Here is a 19,800-nt window from a genome sequence, read left to right as displayed (position 1 = left end):
TTTGCTACAGATGACAACAAGAACAGGAGAGAGACAGCTCAGTGGTTAAGAGCACACTTGATGCTTTTCCATAGGACCTTCTTTCAAGTCCCATCACCCACATGGTGGCTCACAACTACTTGTAATTCTAGTCTCAGGAGATCCAATGCTGTCATCTAGTCTTCATGGGCACTATATATGCAGTGGTGCACAAACATACATGCAGGCAAAACAATCATACACATAAAAGTAATAATAAAATCTTAATAAAAGTACAAATAAAGACAAGATGATTTTTCTAGCATGAGTTTCACTAAGATGGTGGACATCATTTCTTTGAAAGAAATTAAGGTTTCAAAGTGACTTTATGCCTAAGTTATCACTCATTTATTCACTTATTCAATAAATATTTATGGAAAGCTTATTATAGGACAGGATATATTTTCAGTGACAATTTATGGTAACCAATATAATAAAACCATCATACTTGTGAGGTTTATACACAGAAACAGGAGAAGTACTATTACTAAACAAATAAGCATTTGACGGTAAAAATGTGGAAACAAACAAAGCACAATAGATTCTCAATGCAGATTACAAATGTGGAAGAGGGATGGCTATTATTGATACTGTATAATCACAAAGTGAACTGTGAATACGGACACTGTCTTTAGTTATCTTTTATTATTCTTTTCTATTACTGTGATAAAACGCCATAAGCAAGGCATCTTAGAAAGTGTCTAATTTGGGAATGGTTTCAGAGGGCATGAGTCCACAATGGCATGGACAGAGGTAGAGTGCAGGAACAACAGAGGACTCACATCTTGGTGCATAACCATGAGGGAGAGAGGGAACGCTGGAAGTCACAGGAGTTTTCTGAAACCTCAGAAGCTGTCCCCCTGGAGACACACCTCTTCCAACAAGGCCATACATTACCCTAATCCTCTCCAAGCAGTCCTATCCAAGGCGGACCAAGGATTCAAATATATGTGCCTATGGTAGCCATTCTCATTCAAATTATCACAGTCATGGAAGAAAACAGCAAGAAAAAAACCCATACTTTTGCAAGCATCACTGAGCATGTTGAAAACAATTTAGATCAGGGCTGCCGTCTACCAGCATGGAAGAAGGAAATGAGGCACTGAGAGGTCAGAAGGCTGTCTGAGGGCTCTGAGCATAACATACCATTGCCAAGGGGTCGATGACTGAGATGAAAAACTGAGCTTCACTCTACCTAACACAATGGTCAGTCTTCTCAGCCCTCAACACATGGAAACAGAGAAACTGGTTAGGACATTGCTACCTATGTGAGAATGGAAGTGGCTAGAGCTAAAGCAGAAGAAATGATAAGAACAACTCAATATATTGTGAAGGCAGAGCTGAGAGTTTTGGAACAAATGGAAGGACAGAGTTGATGTTTACAGGATTAAAGATATTGCCAGAATGCTCTACAGTAAGGTGAGAAACAAGGTAAATAAATGAGAATGAGCAAGAATATAAAAGTTATGCACTATATCATCTTTTTGGGATCCTGAAGCCATCTAAAATTATGACAATATTAAGAAAACTGTGAGTGAGTCAGATGTTCAACTCTTTAAAAAGAACACGGGTCTGCAGATGACCCTACTACAGCACAGAAACAGGTAATACAGAGTCTAGAAGGATCATGATCACTGGAGCAGGGAAGGTCTGCTGTAAATAAGGAAAGCATTACCACACTGCCTAGAACCAGTTTTAGGAGAAAGACGCCACATAGCAAGGCTAGTGAGTTTAGGGAGAATCCCAGGTCCAAAGTGAGCAAGGGCTACCTTCAAAGGTTTGGCATACAAGAAACTATGTGGCTGAAGAACTTAAGAACTATCAGAGACCTGGCTAGCAATAGTGCACGTGTGTCTTTAACTCCAGCGCTCTAGGCTGAGGCAGGTGGATCTCTGTGAGTTCAAAGCCACAATAGTCTACAGAGGAGTTCCAGGACAGCCAGGGATACACAGAGAAATTCTTTTTTAAAACAAAACAGAAAAGAAAAGAAAAGAGAAGAGAGAAGAGAAGAGAAGAGAAGAGAAGAGAAGAGAAGAGAAGAGAGAAGAGAAGAGAAGAGAAGAGAAGAGAAGGGAAGAGAAAAGAGAAGAGAAGAGAAGAGAAAAAATAAAAGGGAAGGAAAAGGGAAGGGAAGGGAAAGGTAGGGAAGGGAAGGGAAGAAAAAGGAAGAAATGGGGAGAAAAGGGAAGAAAAGGGAAAAAAGAAAAGAAAAGATCTAACAGTAATATAGAGGTATGAAGATTTGGGCATGATCAGAGTTTTAGAGGATTTAAAGATCATGAAATAGAAAGGTCTTCCAGTCCTGGCTTTCTTTTGATGACCAAAGACAGAAAAGGATGTGATGGCACTGGTCCATAGCTGAATAAATAAAACTGATAGAGCCAGCATGCCAGTTACATTGCCCTTGTACACAGCCCTGCTTCCACTATTGCTGCGGGCATGCTAAGTTTTCCTTTGTTCACTAGCACATTAGCAAATGGTGGAGACACTACAGGAGGAACTAGTGTCTCTTCTGCTCAGTGCTTCTTATCTGTTACTGCAGCATGTGGGAACACACTGTCACGCACTCCTGTAGGTACCTTCCAAAAGTTGTGTCTATATCCTGTCAGTTTCCAGTTGAATTTTAGCAGTACCACAAAGACAGCTTCCTCCGGATTTCTGCTGGTATTCTATCAGCTTTGCAGAAAGCTAAGCAGCACTAGAATATTCCAGTAGGCCTCTCAGAGTATGTCAGCTACATAGGCTTCTTAGTACACTTACTAACATCTAGACAGCATCCCAGGGGCCTCAGCTCTGTGGCAGATAATTTACCAGTGCCAGACTGTGGTTCTGAAGTGGATGTCAACACAAATAGGCTTACAGTCATGCCCCATACAAATAAGGTCTGAATAAACTTCAAGAATGGAGCGGGAAAATTTTTAATTTTTGTGTTCTTTGAGTATTCTCTTAGTGCTAGGATAGCAGCTGATTCCTATATCTGTCATTCCCATTTTATATTCCTCTTGACACATTTAATGGCTAATTCCCCAAACTATCTAATAATGATTTACATTAAAGTTTCCATGGTCAAATTATTATGTAGCTTCTGTTTCCTGACTCCATGTTAATTTATTATACATAACTTGAAGGACTGATTTTTATAATCATTTTAAATGATTTTAGGATAATTCACCTAATTTTTAAAAAATGCCAATGTCCTGCAACTATTACTGTGATCTCAGGCATGGTATTCAGTGTTTTAGACCTTAATTTTTTAATATGAGATAGGAGACTGTCACACATATGATCATATTCTTATATAGCTCTAAGATTTTGATTTATTTGACTGTGAATTCTGAAATACACAAATGTCTTACTATTTTACAACAATATCAAAGGTACTTACTTCTATGCATTCAATCAAATGTTCAAGAAGGATTTCATTTATAATGCTACCTTTTTTATTACACCAGTTGCTTACTCAGTGTATCTACTTAACGGCTGCCCAAGGCTTCTGTAAGGCTCCTAAATAGAGAGGATGGATGAAGCAGAACAACTTTCCTTAGTAAGGAAATGAAGACTACTCTGAGTATCAAGACAACTCATGGAGCTGTTATTAAATGGGGCCATGCTGAACTTGATATCAAGCAGTTTGTAAAAGTATCTTACCTGTTTATGTTTTGGGGGTGGTTTTTTTTCAAGTAACTTTTTATCTCCGTACTTCTTATATGTTAAAGGCACTCCGTATTTAGCAGCAGGCTTTGTGATTTTCTGAGCAGGGACAAAAGGACTGATGCCTTGTCCTGATGCTGGTCTTTTACCTACACGAAAAGAAAAGCAATTCTTTTCTAGTAATTCTTTACATTGAACCTTTAGTGCCAAAAGTCTTCAAGAATGGTACTTTTTCATTTTCACGATCATGGACAATCTTTTAAACTTTTAAATTTTTTAGCCAATATCAATGCTTATTTTATTGTTGTTTGTTTTGTTTTTTCGAGACAGGGTTTCTCTATGTACCCCTGGCTGTCCTGAAACTCACTCTGTAGACCAGGCTGGCCTCGAACTCAGAAATCCGCCTGCCTCTGCCTCCCAAGTGCTGGGATTAAAGGTGTGCACCACCACTGCCCGGCATATCAATGCTTTTTTAAAAAATAGAACTAACTATTCAAAGATAATGCTTTTGGGAAGGTAGCTCCATAGGCAAGTTCTTGCTTCACAAACATGAGGACTGAGTTGAATCCTTAACACACATATAAAACTGCTAGGAGTGGTGGCTTGAAATTAAGATCTCATTAGTGGAGAAGCAGAGACAAGCAGACCCCTAGGCCATGCTGGCCAGGCAGTATAACCTAATGGTTAGCTCCATGACAAGTAAGGATATTTCTGAGGATGGCACCTGAAGTTATTCTTCAGCATACCTATAGGTTCACTATGTACTTACACACGCACCCTTTCATACACACACACAGACACACACACACACACACACACACACACACAGCTCTATGGGGCATAGTAGCAGCTATCTGTGAATATATTAAAAATTGACATCTCTGGATAAATTGTACAGTAGAATTATAGGATGCATTATATATTTGTATGAAGCTGTCACAAGAACTGAATAAGCTAATACCTCCCTCAAAGTTTCAGAAAATAGATAAACTTCAATAAAAAAATTTGCAAGTCAAATAGTCTATATAGTCCCATCCCTCATTCAAATCCTTCCTGGCCCCACCTCTGTAAAGTTCCCTCTGGTTAAGCTCCCTGTGGTTAAGCACCCTGTGGTGAAGTTCCCTCAGGTTAAGCTCCCTCAGGTTAAGCTCTCTCTGGTGAAGCTCCCTCTGGTTGAAGCTCCCTGTGGTGGAGCTCCCTCTGGTTGAAGCTCCCTGTGGTTGAAGCTCCCTGTGGTGGAGCTCCCTGTGGTGAAGCTCCCTCTGGTTGAAGCTCCCTGTGGTGGAGCTCCCTCTGGTTGAAGCTCCCTGTGGTGGAGCTCCCTGCGGTGGAGCTCCCTGTGGTGGAGCTCCCTCTGGTTGAAGCTCCCTGTGGTGAAGCTCCCTGTGGTGGAGCTCCCTGCGGTGGAGCTCCCTATGGTTGAAGCTCCCTGTGGTGGAGCTCCCTGTGGTGGAGCTCCCTCTGGTTGAAGCTCCCTGTGGTGGAGCTCCCTGTGGTGAAGCTCCCTCTGGTGGAGCTCCCTGTGGTGAAGCTCCCTGTGGTGGAGCTCCCTGTGGTGAAGCTCCCTGTGGTGAAGCTCCCTCTGGTGGAGCTCCCTGTGGTGAAGCTCGCCCACAGCCTGAGGAGCTACTACTTCCTTTCCTTTCCAGCCCACTCTGTAGCTCAGGGTTTTAGTATGTACTAATATAATTTAAATCAATCTCTTCCAAAGTATTCATTTTTACAAGGAGAAAGAGAAAAATTAAATGGTAGTTCACAATGAAAAGCTAACATTAAATTCATCTTCAAAGAAAAATTTATTAGAAAATGCTCACTATATTATATTGTGTATAAAAAACTGTTTATAATATAGTCTCATTCAAACTCATTGAGCATGTTATGACAAGAAAATATATCAAAACATGAAAGTATTTATTAAAATTGGAGTAATGTTTCTTCTAAAAAATTCTTTATAAGCACACATTAGTCATATAATTTAGTCAACTTTTATGAAACTTTGCTGGCTAGTTTATGCCAACTTGACATAAGCTAGAGTCATTTTGGGAAAAGGAACCCCAGTTGAAGAAAATGCTTCCACAAGACTGGGATATGGGCAAACAACACCACTGGGGTAGTGGTCCTGGGAGCTATAAGAAAGTAGGCAGAATGCCTCCATGGCCTCCATATCAATGTGTGTCTCCAGGTTCCTGGCCTGACTCATTAGAAGATGGACTGTGATGTGGAAACAGAAGGGAGATAAACCCCTTTCTTCCCCGAGTTGTTTGGTTAAGGTGCTTTATCACAGCAGTAGAAATCCTACCTAAGACAGAAACTAAAAAGATTATTAGCCATGGGATAAGACATAGGATGCCATGTTAGAGCATCAGGAGCAATTCATACTGATAATAATAGGGTAAAGTGATAGGTAAAGATTTTCCAAAATATGCTGATCTATAAACTAGGAAGTATGAGAAATTCAACTATATGATCAAATTAGAACATATTGTTGAAGTTATTCTTTGGCATATATATAGGTTCACTATGTACCATGAAGTCATAATTGTGTAACTTGGCTAATTTTATCAAAACAGCAAGAGATCTCTGTGAGTTCAAGGCCAGCCTGATTTACAAAAAAGATATCACTATATTATAAAAGGAAACAAAACAAAACACAAAATACAAACAAAGAAAATCTAAGGTAAGTGCTCTATACACCAGAAACGGACTGGCGGCACCAAAGCATAAAAATGACCATTCTTAAGGCAAAGATGCCAAGTGCTCCCAGGCACTGCATGAGAGTGGGAGGGTTACTCACCTGACCTCAGGCTCCAACATGGAGTAAAAGGAGAGAAATTTATGCAGAAACAAAAATGTGCATGCGCATACACACACATACACACACACACATACACACACACACACACACACACACACACACACACACACGAATATAACATACAAAACCCAGTACTACAAATACTTTCAAAGCACGTACTATTCATATAAATTAGTCAACTCTTATGAAACTGTGCTGGCTAGTTTATGCCAACTTGACACAAGCTAGAGTCATTTTGGGAAAGGGAACCTCAACTGAACAAAAATGCCCCAAGACTGGGCTGTAGGCAAGTGATGTATCCACACATGCACCCTTTCACACGTGAGCACAGCATACAAGAGTATGTGCGCGCATGCATATATACATACACACACACACCCCTCTATAGCATAGTAGCAGTATCTATGAATATATTAAAAACTGAGTTCTCTAGATAAATTGTACAGGACAATGGTCAATCAAATGGTCAAAATTGAAATAAAACTTACCTTCAGTAAAAGAGTTGACCTCTCAATAATTTACTTTTAAAAATTTAGAATATAAAAATATTTCTTAAAAAAATGTTTTATGTAAGTAAAGAAAATATCTAAAAGAAAAAAAAATGTTTTACAGCTGGGCGGTGGTTGTGCACGCCTTTAATCCCAGCACTTGGGAGGCAGAGGCAGGTGGATTTCTGAGTTCGAGGCCAGCCTGGTCTACAGAGTGAGTTGCAGGACAGCCAGAGCTATAAAGATAAACCGATAAACCCTGTTTCAAAAAAACCAAAAAAAAAAAAAAAAAAAAAAAAAAAAAAAAAAAAAAAAAAGAGTGGACAATGTTCTCAAAATATCAGCTAAGCTTTGATAAAGATTTTCAAGTCAGATTTCACCTAAATAAGACAGCAAATAAAAACTTTATTAATAATAATTATTGTATAGTACTAAATATAAGAAATTTAATATTTACTTTAGACTAAATTTATTCTAAAACCATCCCAATTTGTTTTCTCTACCTATTTGTAGCATATCTAGTCTTGAGTATTGCAAACAGATGAAAAGCTTCATGTGAAATGTAATTTACCTGGGATAGGCTGTGGTCCAAACTTTGAAAACGTTTTTAGACAAAATTCTTCTGCAATAAGCTTAGATTGAAAGAGAAAAAAATGTTAGAAAAGATATCACTTCTGAGTGCAGTGGTGCACACCTGTAGTCACAGAACTTTGGAGAAAGAGCAGGTAGATAGAGCTCTGTGAGTTCGAGGCCAGCCTAGAACATCGAGTTCCAGAACAACCAGTGCTATATAGTTAGACCCTGCCTTGAAAAAATAAAAATAACAAAAAACAAAAACAATTCAAAAAAACACAACCAAATAAATAAATAAATAATGAGGTACAGAGCTTAAAAAAGAATTCTCAACAGAGGAATCTTGACTGGCCAAGAAACACTTAAAGAGATGTTCAAAGTCATCATAGAAATGCAAATCAAAACAACTCTGAGATTTCACCTTACACCTGTCAGAATGGCTACAATAAAAAATAATGATAGCACATGCTGTTGAGGATGTGGAACAAGGGGCATACTCCTCCATTGCTAGTGGGAGCGCAAATTTGTACAACCACTTTTGAAATCAATTTGGCAATTTCTCAGAAAACTAAGAATAATTCTACCTCAAGACCCAGCTATACCATTCCTGGTCATATACCCCAAAGATGTCCTACCTTACTACAAGGACACTTGGTAAACTATGTTCATAGCAGCTTTATTTGTAATAGCCAGAAATTATAAACAACCTGAATGTCCCTCAACTAAAGAATGGATTAAAAAAATGTAGTACGTCTACACAATGGGAAAACAAATTATGAATTTTGCAGGCAAATGGATGAAACTTGAGGATATCTGAGTGAGGTAACCCAGACCCAAATGGGCATGCATGGTATGTATTCACTTATGAGTGGACATTAGCCATAAAATACAGGTACCTTGCCATACTCCACAGACCTTAAGAAGCTAAACGAGAAGGAAGACCCAAGTGAGGAAGCTTGAATCTCACTTAGAAGGGGTAATAAAATAGTCATAGGAGGCAGAGGGAAGGAACTGGCTGAGGGGGGTGTTTCAGGATCAGGTGCAGGAAGGGACAGGAGAGATGGCCAAATGGTCATGAGAATGAATGGAAATCTACAACTGCTGGGGGTAGGGAGGAAGGGAGCATCTAGAACACATGCCAGAGAACTAGGAAAGGGGAGGCACCCAAGAATCAATGGGGGCAACCTTAGCTGTCACTCAAAGCATGGGGATATGGAACTTGAAGAAGTTACCCCCTGTAGCAAGGCAAGAACCACAGTGGAGTGATAGGCATACCAACCTATCTACAAAACTTTCAACCCAAAATCTACAAGACAAGTAGGAACAGGGGATGGAGCAGAGACTGGGAGAATGGACAAGCAGTAAGTGGCCCAACTAGAGACCCATTCCGTGGATAAGCACCAATCCCTGACAGTATTAATGATACTCTTATGCTTGCAGCCAAGACAGTCTAGCAAGGCTGTCTTCTGAGATGCTCCACCCAGCAGCTGACTCAGAGGGATGCAGAGACCCACAGCTAAACACTGGATGGAGCTTGGGGACTCTGAAGGAACAGGTAGGGGAAGAACTGAGGACCCTCCAAGGGGATAGGAACGCCACAAGACCAACAGAATCAGCTAACCTGGCCCCTTGGGGGCTCTTAGAGACTGAACTACAAACTGAAGAGCATGCACAGGATGGAGCTAGGCCTCCCAGCATATATGAAGTAGATGTGCAGCTTGGTCTTCATATGGGTCCTGAACAACTGGAGTGGGAAAAACTGTTGCCTTTTGTGGGAGATGGTCTTCTACCTGGGCTGCCTTGTCTGGCCTCAGTAGGAGAGGATGCATCTAGCCTTGCAGAGACTTGATATGCCAGGGTGAGCTTGATATACCTCCACCATCTCAGAAAAGAAGGGGAAGGAGGGTTGAGGAAAGTACTATGGGAGAGGGAAAATTGAGAAGGAAGAAGAATTGTGGGAGAGAGTGACTAGGGGTGAAGGCAGCAATTGATATATAAAATGAATAAATGAAAAAAAGAAAATTTAAAAAGGTAGTTCATAATAATACTTTAAGAAACAATAAAATAAAAATAAATGAAATATGTTTTGCAAACAAAGAAAAAAGCTACCCATCAGTCACAATGTATTTTTCTTCCAATAACAAATATTGCTAAATAAACTGATTAAAATCCAGTAATGCAGCCAGCAAACTCCCCTCTTGCTAACTGCTCACGTATCCCTGCTAGTCTTACTAATGTATTTTTATTACTCCTCCAGTCTTTCATTCTCAAACTAGACTAATGTACAGCACGTTACTTGCCTTTTTCGTATCCTAGCAACTTAACAAAAACTTCATGTACGAAAGGATTGCTGAGTTCTGTATGCGTCCTATATGCATCCATAGCCTCATTTATGTCAAAAGTGTTCAAGTGTCACTTTCAAAAGATGCTCTCTTGGAAATGCCATTTAAGTTTACTGTGAATCAACTTACCACCTGACATGAGTGACACTCATCCGCAAACATGTCATTGGTAAATATTTTCAGTGTCTGTCTCTTTTCACATTATAAATATCCCATTACTCACTCTTCAGCATTTATATTTTGTGAACAAATATTTATACTTTCCACAAGTAATTTTCTCTCTTTCACTCACATTTTTCCAGTACGATGTCAAACTATGATGTCAAACAAAGATTTAACTCAATCTGAGCTTATTTTTATTGTATTGGAGAATAATGTTAAGTGGATTTCCTCAGTTTTTCCAGAGAAGTAAAACACAGTAGAAAGACTACTCAACAATAGACAAGACATCCAATAGGCACAAATCTCCAACCTGAGGAGATTCTTTTTCCTCCTGAAGAATCCCTATGGCAGTAGTACTGAAAGTGTCAAACCAACGCCATCAATCCTGTAAGTCACTGAGGCAGAGATGGTTGTGAATGAACCCAGCAAATTCCTCTAGGAGACTGTTCTGTATTTGAGAACTAGTGCGGCAGAAGACAAACATGAGCAGAAGTCTGGTTAAAAGACAACTTAGGGTGCATGTGTGAGAATGACATGGGCTCCACACGCTTGGGGAAGTACTCCATCAATAACTTAGATCCTTGGTACTCTTCACAGCCTAGCAACCACACTTTTTTTTTTTTTTTTTTGGTTTTTCAAGACAGGGTTTCTCTGTGTAGCCCTGGCTGTCCTGGAACTCACTCTGTAGACCAGGCTGGCCTCGAACTCAGAAATCCGCCTGTCTCTGCCTCCCAAGTGCTGGGATTAAAGGCGTGCACAACCACTGCCTGGCCCAGCCCCACTTTTGATATAGGAACTCCTTAAATTGTCTAAGCTTGTCTTAAACATGGGATCTTTCCTGCCTCAAGACTTCCCAAGCAGCTGAGATTATAAGACTATAATATCCTAGGCCTGGTCAATGGGTATTTTATGATCTCCAATTTACCCTCAATATGAGTAATTCTTCAATTCTTCAAATATGGATCTTTCTGTTCTATGCAAATGTTCATAAATTGAGAGATGGAATGTAGAGAACTCACGAAGATCTTGGAATACCATGTGAATGTAGTCCATTACCAGTATGTGGGTATCTGAATTAAAAACTTAAAACTTAGTTCTTTAGTCACATTAGTCACATTCCAAGTGTTCAACAGGTGGCCAAAAGCTGTGATGTTGCACTCTTCAGATGTGGCAGACTTTCTTCCTCACAGACAGGTATGATAGACAAAGACTGTACCCCTAATGAGTCAAAGCTTACCCCTAATTTGTGATGCTACATGCAAGAAACTGCTAGGGTGTATAAGGATGAGAACTGGGCCCCACTAACTTTGGCCAACGGCACTGAAAAAAATATTTTGAAATATTTTGAAATATTTATTTTGAAATAAATTGTTTTGAAAATAAAAGTTGTCTTGTAATACAGAAATTCACAAGCCTGAGGCAGAAGGATCATAGGCTTGCAGCGAAGCAATATAGATCATTATAGTGATATTAGAATCAATAGTTCCTATGTTAAAGCATAAAGCACCTCACTCAAAGAACAAGTGATATGTGTCTCTATATGTGTGTATATATGTTAGGAACGAAATGCAAGATTTTTTAAATCCAAGTAGTGCTTAAACACCAGTAAGGAAGGGGCGAAATATATCAAGCACATGTTATTAGATACTCAATTTGTTATTAACCATAATCTGCCTCTCTTTTGCACATTACATTTGGTAACTGGGGCTTTAATCTCTTTCCTTTCATTGCAGTGTTTTAGTCTTGAAGCTATGCTCTAACTACACTGGCAAGGAGGTGGCTTCAATAAGATTAAATGAAGCCTTTGTTTCTCATCTGGTTGCTGCCAAAAAAATAACAGTACAGTACATCTAAACTGCCTTTGAAAGAATTATTTTTAACAAAGAAGTCTTGTAGAACTCCACATTTCAGAAACTGTTGCCATGCTTTATACAAGTAACCTTTGACTTCCAAAGCTGAGTTAGCTAAATGAACATCTCTTGCTTTCTGGATATCATTTGTTCTCAGGAATGTTCTATTAAGCCAGAAGCTTATATAAGTTACATGGTTATACTTTTGATACCTATCTTACTTACAAAAGAACTCAATGCGGATTAAATTAATATAGGCCACCATAAACATGAAAAGTCAAATAATTCCAATTTTAGTAATTGGATCACATTTGAGTAATTGATGGCATTTGATCTGACAATTTTTTTTATAAAACCTGCCAAATAAATTATCTCCACAAATATTTGTTTTGCACCTACAGTTGAACACTAGAGGAAAAATTATGCGATACAGCAATATAGTATATGCATTTATATATGCCCATATAACCACAGTTTCTAACCTCTTTATCAAAGACAACCATAATCGTGTAAATTTTGCTGATATATGTACCTAGTGTAATCAATACGTTGATAATGCATATTAAGGACTTTGAGTGGGTATGTACTAGACAGAAAGCACTGTAGTACATTACTGTTTAATTCTTGCAGCCACCCTACAATATTTGTATACCTCTGAGCTCATAGCTTACAGGTGAGAGGTAAAAAACGCAAAGCACAGGAAGGTTTAATAACTTCAGTAATAAATAGTGGGAAACGAAAGGGTACCCCCAATACAGGCTGAGGAGAGCGTCTCAGCCTGGGCTCTGTGGTGATCCCTACAGCCCTAGCATTAGGTACCAAAACCTTACTGTTTAACTTTAGGGGTAACGTGACACATACCTGAGGTGAAAGAAACTTTTCAATGCGTTTAGCTATAAAACCTTTCTCCAATATGGAGTTGACTGATGGTCTATCCCTAGGATTTCTTTTAAATAACTGAGAGAGCAAGCTGCGGAGATCATAGGAATAATGGAGAGACACTGGAGGAAAGGATCCAGATATTATCTTCAGTACCAGGTTTTTCATGTTTCCAGCTTCAAACTAAAAACCAGAAAATAGATGCACATATATAAAACCGTTGTAAACTGAAATGGGGAATATCAGTAATGATCAATAGCTCTTTTTCCATTAATACAGAATAGAAATATAACCCTCTCTTAAGTAATACAATTAATACACTTTCTGTAAACTTTACTTAATTACCTATAATTTTAAAAGACTGCCTTCAAAAAAGTAAAATAATATAATTTGCTATAAGAGTAAAATCTAATTGTTAATGCAACATGCCAAGAGGTAAGGTATAAATATTAATAAATATTTTATAAAATGTAACAATAATCAAGATGATAAAGTTATGCAGCCAAGTAGTCTTCATTTAAGACCTACTCTGCCTCTGCTCTAACAACTAGAAGAAAAAATAAACCACTGAGTAAAGTAAGTAAACACATATGAGAGCTCGTAGCTACTTCATTCTTAGGCCCCGTCCAACGTTATCCTTTTGCAGGACGCGAGGCTTCCCGAAGAATAAGTCAATGGTGGGTGGGGTGTGCAATATTAATAGGAAGGTATATGTTTGAGGATTAAACACAAACTAAACTGAAATAAAAAGAATACACAGGTGGGACAGTTTAATATCTAAAGACTTCATGAATGGGAAAATGAAATGCACCAATAGTACTCAAAAGAGTATGTACCAATGGCCACTAAACACATAAAAATGTTTAATACTATTAGCCACTAGGTAAATGCAAATCAAAAGTATATTGGGAGTTCAGTCCTAATCAGAATGGCTATGAGTAAGAAAACAACAAATGGTGTTAGGCTAGGAGCTCTCATATGCTATTGGTAGGAATGTAAATTAAGTCTTGCCTCCATGGATATCACATACAATTTCCTAAAGAAGTTAAAAATGCAACTGGAATTAGCTTTAGTGTATGTCAACAGATGAATGGATAAAGAATATGTACATATAGGGAGGAGATCACAAAGCCCCAGCCTAGCTAAACCACTGACAATTGGTGGCTGTTGGAAGAGAGAAAGTCAGTGTTCTATAGGGCTATGCCCCTGTGGTAGGTCAATCAAGCTCCAGTAAATGGCCTTATTACTTTGTACTTAAAAGCAGCACTAATTGGACTTAACTAAATTCAAAGTTAATTAAAATTCAAAGAAAATAAGAGGGCCTGAGGTTGGGAGGGGAATGGAGAAGGGGATTTGGGAAGGGTCATGGAGGGAGTGGGGAGCAGACACAATCAAAATATACTGCACAGATGTATGGGATTCTCAAAGCATAAATTATATTTAAAACAATATACACAAATACACAATGAATTTCATTCAGGTATGAGTATATATAATTTGAAAGAAAATGCATGCAAATGCAGATTGCTATATTAAGTAAAATAAGCAAAACTCAGGAGACAAATATTGTATTTTTTTCCATAAGCACAAACTAGATTTCTGTCTCTCTCTTTGTCTCTGTCTCTCTCTTACACACACACACACACACACACACACACACACACACACACACACACACACACACATACAGAAGCTGATGCAAAACTAGGAAAAGTTAGAGGACTAGATGGGTGGAGAAGAAGGAAAAGGGAGGGAGGCTAGGGAGAGAGAGTATGGTCAAGGTAAATCATATTCTACTTGGACAGAAATGTCTATGTTTTAGTGGCCTATGTAGGCCTACATAAAACTGAACTCAATTTGAAGACCAAACTAGTAAAAATCTTGTAGTAATCCCCATGTCTCTGTTTCTCAAGGGCTGAGATTATATATGTATACCATTAGGATGAAAATGTCATTAGAAATCCATAACTGTGTGTAATGATATACACAAATAAGATTATAGATTTCATAATAGGAAAATAACTAGCTTTGATATTTCTGTTAAAATAACAGGACAGTTGTACTAATCTTGGTATGTTCTCAATATATACAGCAAGAAAACAAAATGCCTACGATAAGTTAGGGACCAGTGATATCAATTATAAAAAAGCACTCCTAAATATTAAATATTAAATATTAAGCTCTCCTAGAATATTTGAAACTTATTTCATTCTGTTTGTAAAAATGTAAGTCCATTCAATCTTGTAGAAACATATTAGGGAAAAGATAAGAGTTAACACAATATAGTAGGAGTTTATGCAGGCAGGCATTTAAAAACAAAGAAGCAGGAGAGATGGTTTGGCAATTTAAGGGTTTTCTACTCTTGCAGAGAACCTCAGTTTGGTTCTGGGCATCCATATCAGGTAGCTCAGGACCACCTTCAGATGCACTCTTCTAGCCTCCGACAGTATGTATTTTCATGTGGCAAGGCACATTTATATAAATATGAGACTATCTCAACAAATAAAAATAGAATAAGAACAGACTTCAAATAATACTGAACAGTAAGAGCAGGCTATAAAGCAGCTTATATAAGCGAACTCTTGGAGACAAGTAATTCAATTTGTGAATTAAGTTAGAATAAAGCTTAGAGGAAAGCATCAAATACAAGCAGTTGTTTCTTGTTAGTATTGCGTATGGTGCTTATTTCCTGCTTTACAATTTTACGTACTTTCTAAAGTTTTCTTTGAGATGAAAATACAGTATTGTTTCACCAGGGGAGGAAACATGCTTTAAAAAGAGGGCAAAAAAATGGAAAAGTTATTACAACTAAACATATTTTGAGAGAAATTTCCCTTTTGGTATATTTCATACTATTTTAAAAATGTGCTAATGGTGAAAATTGTAAACATTATAAGTGTACTTAATGTGACAATATCTGGATAAGAGGCTGAGAAGATACTCAGTTGGTAAAGTGCTGGCTGTGTAAACACAGAGATGTGAGTTCAGAACCACAGAACACATGTAAAAGATGGCTGGTTCTGCACTCTCCAGGGGGGTAAGATGTGGGAGGAGGCAGGTGGATCCCTAAAGTTCACAAAAAGGTTCTCTGAACTTGTCTCAAAAATTAAAGACAAGGAGCAATCAAGGAAAGACTTTCCACATTGACCTTGGACCACCTTGAGGACCTTCAACCTCACACACATAATACAGGTGCACACTCCCATATTATCAAGCATCTGCATCACTTCAACAGCAGCAGCAACAGCAACAACACACACACACTTTTATTGTTTTTCTTGTCTATACTGGCAGCTTATTCTTTCATAAAAATAACTCAGGTTGTCACAGTAAATAAAATTCTTTAAATATCTTCCAGCAACAAACTCAAAGAATTTCAATGGTTTTAATTTAGTTTTTTGTTTTGTTTTTCACACAGAATCTTGCTGAGAAGCACAGTCTGGCTGCGAACCTACATTTCTTCTGCCCTGACCCTCCCAAGTACTGGGATTACAAGCATTTCTATCACAGCCTGCTAAATATGGGTGTTTTGAAGGAACTTGCTAAAATGAAACTAATTAAAAATATTAGGGTAAAATACAAATTCACAGTAAATGAATTTATGTGAAAAATGAGATGTTGTAGCATTAGAAAAATGTCTGTGATAAAAAGCACAAAATAACAGCAAATATATAATAAGAATAAACCAGTTTAAAATTGCATTTTAGAAAAATCAAACCTCTTTGTACAAGGAGAAAGGAATGGATCGATTTGCATTTTTCTACATGTTAACCTCCAGTTGAGCCAGCACCATCTGCTGAAAATGCTGTCTTTTTTCCACTGGATGGTTTTAGCTCCTTTGTCAAAGATTAAGTGACCATAGGTGCGTGGGTTCAATTCTGGGTCTTCAATTCGGTTCCATAGATCTACCTGTCTGTCACTGTACCAATACCATGCAGTTTTTATCACAATTGCTCTGTAGTACAGCTTAAGGTCTGGGATTGTGATTCCACCAGAGGTTCCTTTATTGTTGAGAATAGTTTTGGCTATCCTGGGTCTTTTGTTGTTCCAGATGAATCTGCCATTCATCTTAGACTCTTTCTAAGTCTGTGAAGAATTGAGTTGGAATTTTGATGGGGATTGCATTGAATCTGTAGATTGCCTTCGGTAAGATGGCCATTTTCACTATATTAATCCTGCCAATCCATGAGCATGGGAGATCTTTCCATCTTCTGAGATCTTCTTCAAGTTCTTTCTTCAGAGACTTGAAGTTCTTGTCAAAGAGATCTTTTACTTGCTTAGTTAGGGTTACACCGAGGTATTTTATATTATTTGTAACTATTGTGAAGGGTGTTGTTTCCCTAATTTCTTTCTCTGCCTGTTTATCCTTTGTGTATAGGAAGGCCTCTGATTTGCTTGAGTTAATTTTATATCCAGCTACTTTGCTGAAGTTGTTTATCAGGTTTAGGAGCTCTCTGGTGGAATTTTTGGGGTCACTTAAGTATACTATCATAACAACTTTAAAAGCATAACAAGTAGTACTCACTGCGTGTTTAAGTGTACACAGCTCATAAAGGACACATCCCAAAGCCCAAATGTCACTGCGAAGACAAAAGTGAGAAATTTCCTCTTAATTTCAGAATTTATCTATTTATTTATTTAATCATTTAAAGTAAACAAAGAACTTGGGGGGACATATGTGTTCTAGAAAGTATTTTTTACCTTTAATTTCAAACTAGATAATAAAAGAAGCTATTTTAAATTAGAAAAGAGTTGCTTAAACAATTACTTTGAATTATCATTAAAGAAATTTAATATTTAAAAGGATGGTATAAAATTCATTCCCTTTATTTTTATTTTGAAAAGTTCAACATGCTTTAAAAATATTATAGAATGAAAAAATTAATTTACTACAATCAAGTATGATAGCAAAGTAAACAGTGTTTCCTGGTTGCGAGCTTTCCCTTGGTACAATTGTGGGACTGTCTTCAACAACAGATCACATAATCCACTAGCAGCTTACATCTAAGCTAGGTGGCTGCAGCATTTCAAAGAAATTAATGGGTCTCTATGTGAATTTGGCTTCTTTATTGAGAATGCAGCCCGCATTCTATACTATTAGCTGTAGTTCTGCAGGAAGAGACTATGACAAAGGGAAGAAAGTACTCTCTTTCTAACTAGAGGAAACCATAAAGTGATTCTTCCTTGAGTTCTCGTAATGAGATAGGAACAGTGCTTTTATAATTCCTTCACCATACACTAAAAACCTACAAATATACATACTAACCATACATTACTGATTTTGCAGTGGTGTTCTCAAGGCTACTATACAGAGTATGACAGAAGTTTAAAACAGACCATATGTTGAGCATCACTTTAAGTACCTTTTATTGTTATAAGGCTTGTTTTCACAGATCTCAGGTGACAAGTAGTATGGAGTCCCTATGCAAGTTCGAGCCAGCTCTACAGTACTAGAACAATAAAATTGTTAAAGAAGCTTAAAATGGAAATATTACAAGTTATTGCATATACACTACAACAAACTCAGTTTCATTGAGGACACTAAATCAGAACAAAGCTTAAAGCTGTTGTTACCTATTAAGAACTCGAGCAATTCCAAAATCTCCCAGCTGCACTGTCCCATCTTTGGTTAGAAATATGTTCTATAAAAGAAAGAAAGAATAAACAAACAGAAATATTGTTTCAGTCTAGTGACTTCTACTAGACAACATTGTTTTTCAGAAAAATTAATACAATTAAAATTTTATGCTAGAATAGCTGAATATCCCATGAAAAAGAATAAATGCATCCTCCTACCTACCTCACTATATGAAAAAATTAACTCAAAATGGATTCTAAGATATATGAACTAAAACTATAAAAAATCCTAAAACCAGGAATAAATGTCATGCTTCTGAGTCAGGCAATGGTTTCTTAGACATCAAACAAAACTAAAGAGAAGGAAAGAAAAACTGGGCCTTGTTAAGCCTAAATATTTTTGTATATCATACAACACTGTCAATAAAATCAGTATGAGGCCAGTGGCATGGCTCAGTTGGTTAAGGTGCCTGCTGCCCAAGTCTGACAACAACCTGAACCTAACCCTCACGATCCACATGGTGAAAAGAAAGAACGGGAAAAGAAAATAGGAAAGAGATCGAAAGTTCAGATCATCCTCAGCTAGACGTAAGGTTCAAGGCCATGCTGGCCTACAGGAGACACTTTCTCAATACCCAACTCCAAAAGGACAAATAATCCACTTGGTTGTTAATTTTGAAACAGAGTCAAACTATGTAGCCTTAGCTGGCTTGGAACTTACTATATAGACCAGGCTGGCCTGGAACTGAGAGATTCAGCTGCCTTTGCCTCTTGTGTTCTGGGATTAAAGGTGTGGAATACCAGACCCAGCAAATAATCCATCTTTAAATAACTAAAAGCACATACTAACAGTTTACTTAAATGCCCTGATATCTAGATATCAGATATCCAACAGAAAGAAGAAGTGTGACTGGGCATGGGCAGTTCTTTGAAGAGAAAATATTCTGTGACTAGAGACAGCCAATGCGTTCACAGTTCTGTACAAACACTACAGTCAGTAAACTCTATACTTCTTAGAGTGTGTCAATGATGGCATCTGTCTGAAAGTCAGAGGACAACTCATGGAGGTCAGTTCTGTCTCTGTACAGTGTGGGTCCAGAGACTGACTCAGTTCATCAAGCTCAGCAGCAAAGATTTCTATCCAATAAGCTAGCTTGTATACTTTAAATAGGTCAATTTTATAATATGTAAATGTCTTCCAATTAAAGGGGCCTGAAACACCCTTCCAGTTTAAACTGTTTACTCTATTATATTCTTTTTTATAAATAGAGTACTGTGCTGGTCTATCATGCACATGTATCAAGAATTAACATATTCCTAGCAAGGAAAAAAAGCCTATTTTTTCCCCAGATTTCTATACTCTTTGAAAGAGTAAAAAGCAAGAATTCAATGGAGCCGGGCGGTGGTGGCGCACGCCTTTAATCCCAGCACTTGGGAGGCAGAGG

General features: G+C 37.9%; 1 protein-coding gene across 14 annotated transcripts in view; it reads right to left on the bottom strand.

Annotated features, from left to right (window-relative positions):
* The window catches only part of Nek1 (NIMA related kinase 1), a 142,188-nt gene that overhangs the window by 101,945 nt on the left and 20,443 nt on the right, over positions 1-19,800 (bottom strand). For 13 of the 14 annotated variants that reach the window (XR_004109987.1, XR_004109988.1, XM_031339911.1 and 10 more), the window contains 6 exons: positions 18,353-18,420; positions 18,142-18,228; positions 17,304-17,358; positions 12,761-12,961; positions 7,544-7,604; positions 3,667-3,818 (listed from right to left, as the gene is read on the bottom strand). Coding sequence is in view for 12 of the 14 variants with exons in the window: in XM_031339911.1 (XP_031195771.1) it covers positions 3,667-3,818; positions 7,544-7,604; positions 12,761-12,961; positions 17,304-17,358; positions 18,142-18,228; positions 18,353-18,420 (624 nt within the window). In the remaining 2 variants the exon portion in view is untranslated. The remainder of the gene's footprint in view (positions 1-3,666; positions 3,819-7,543; positions 7,605-12,760; positions 12,962-17,303; positions 17,359-18,141; positions 18,229-18,352; positions 18,421-19,800) is intronic. The other variant, XM_031339909.1, reaches the window with a different exon arrangement.

Source organism: Mastomys coucha, unplaced genomic scaffold (genome assembly GCF_008632895.1).
Source record: "Mastomys coucha isolate ucsf_1 unplaced genomic scaffold, UCSF_Mcou_1 pScaffold22, whole genome shotgun sequence".
Lineage (NCBI taxonomy): Eukaryota > Metazoa > Chordata > Mammalia > Rodentia > Muridae > Mastomys > Mastomys coucha.
This window is presented reverse-complemented; position numbering and strand designations above follow the sequence as displayed.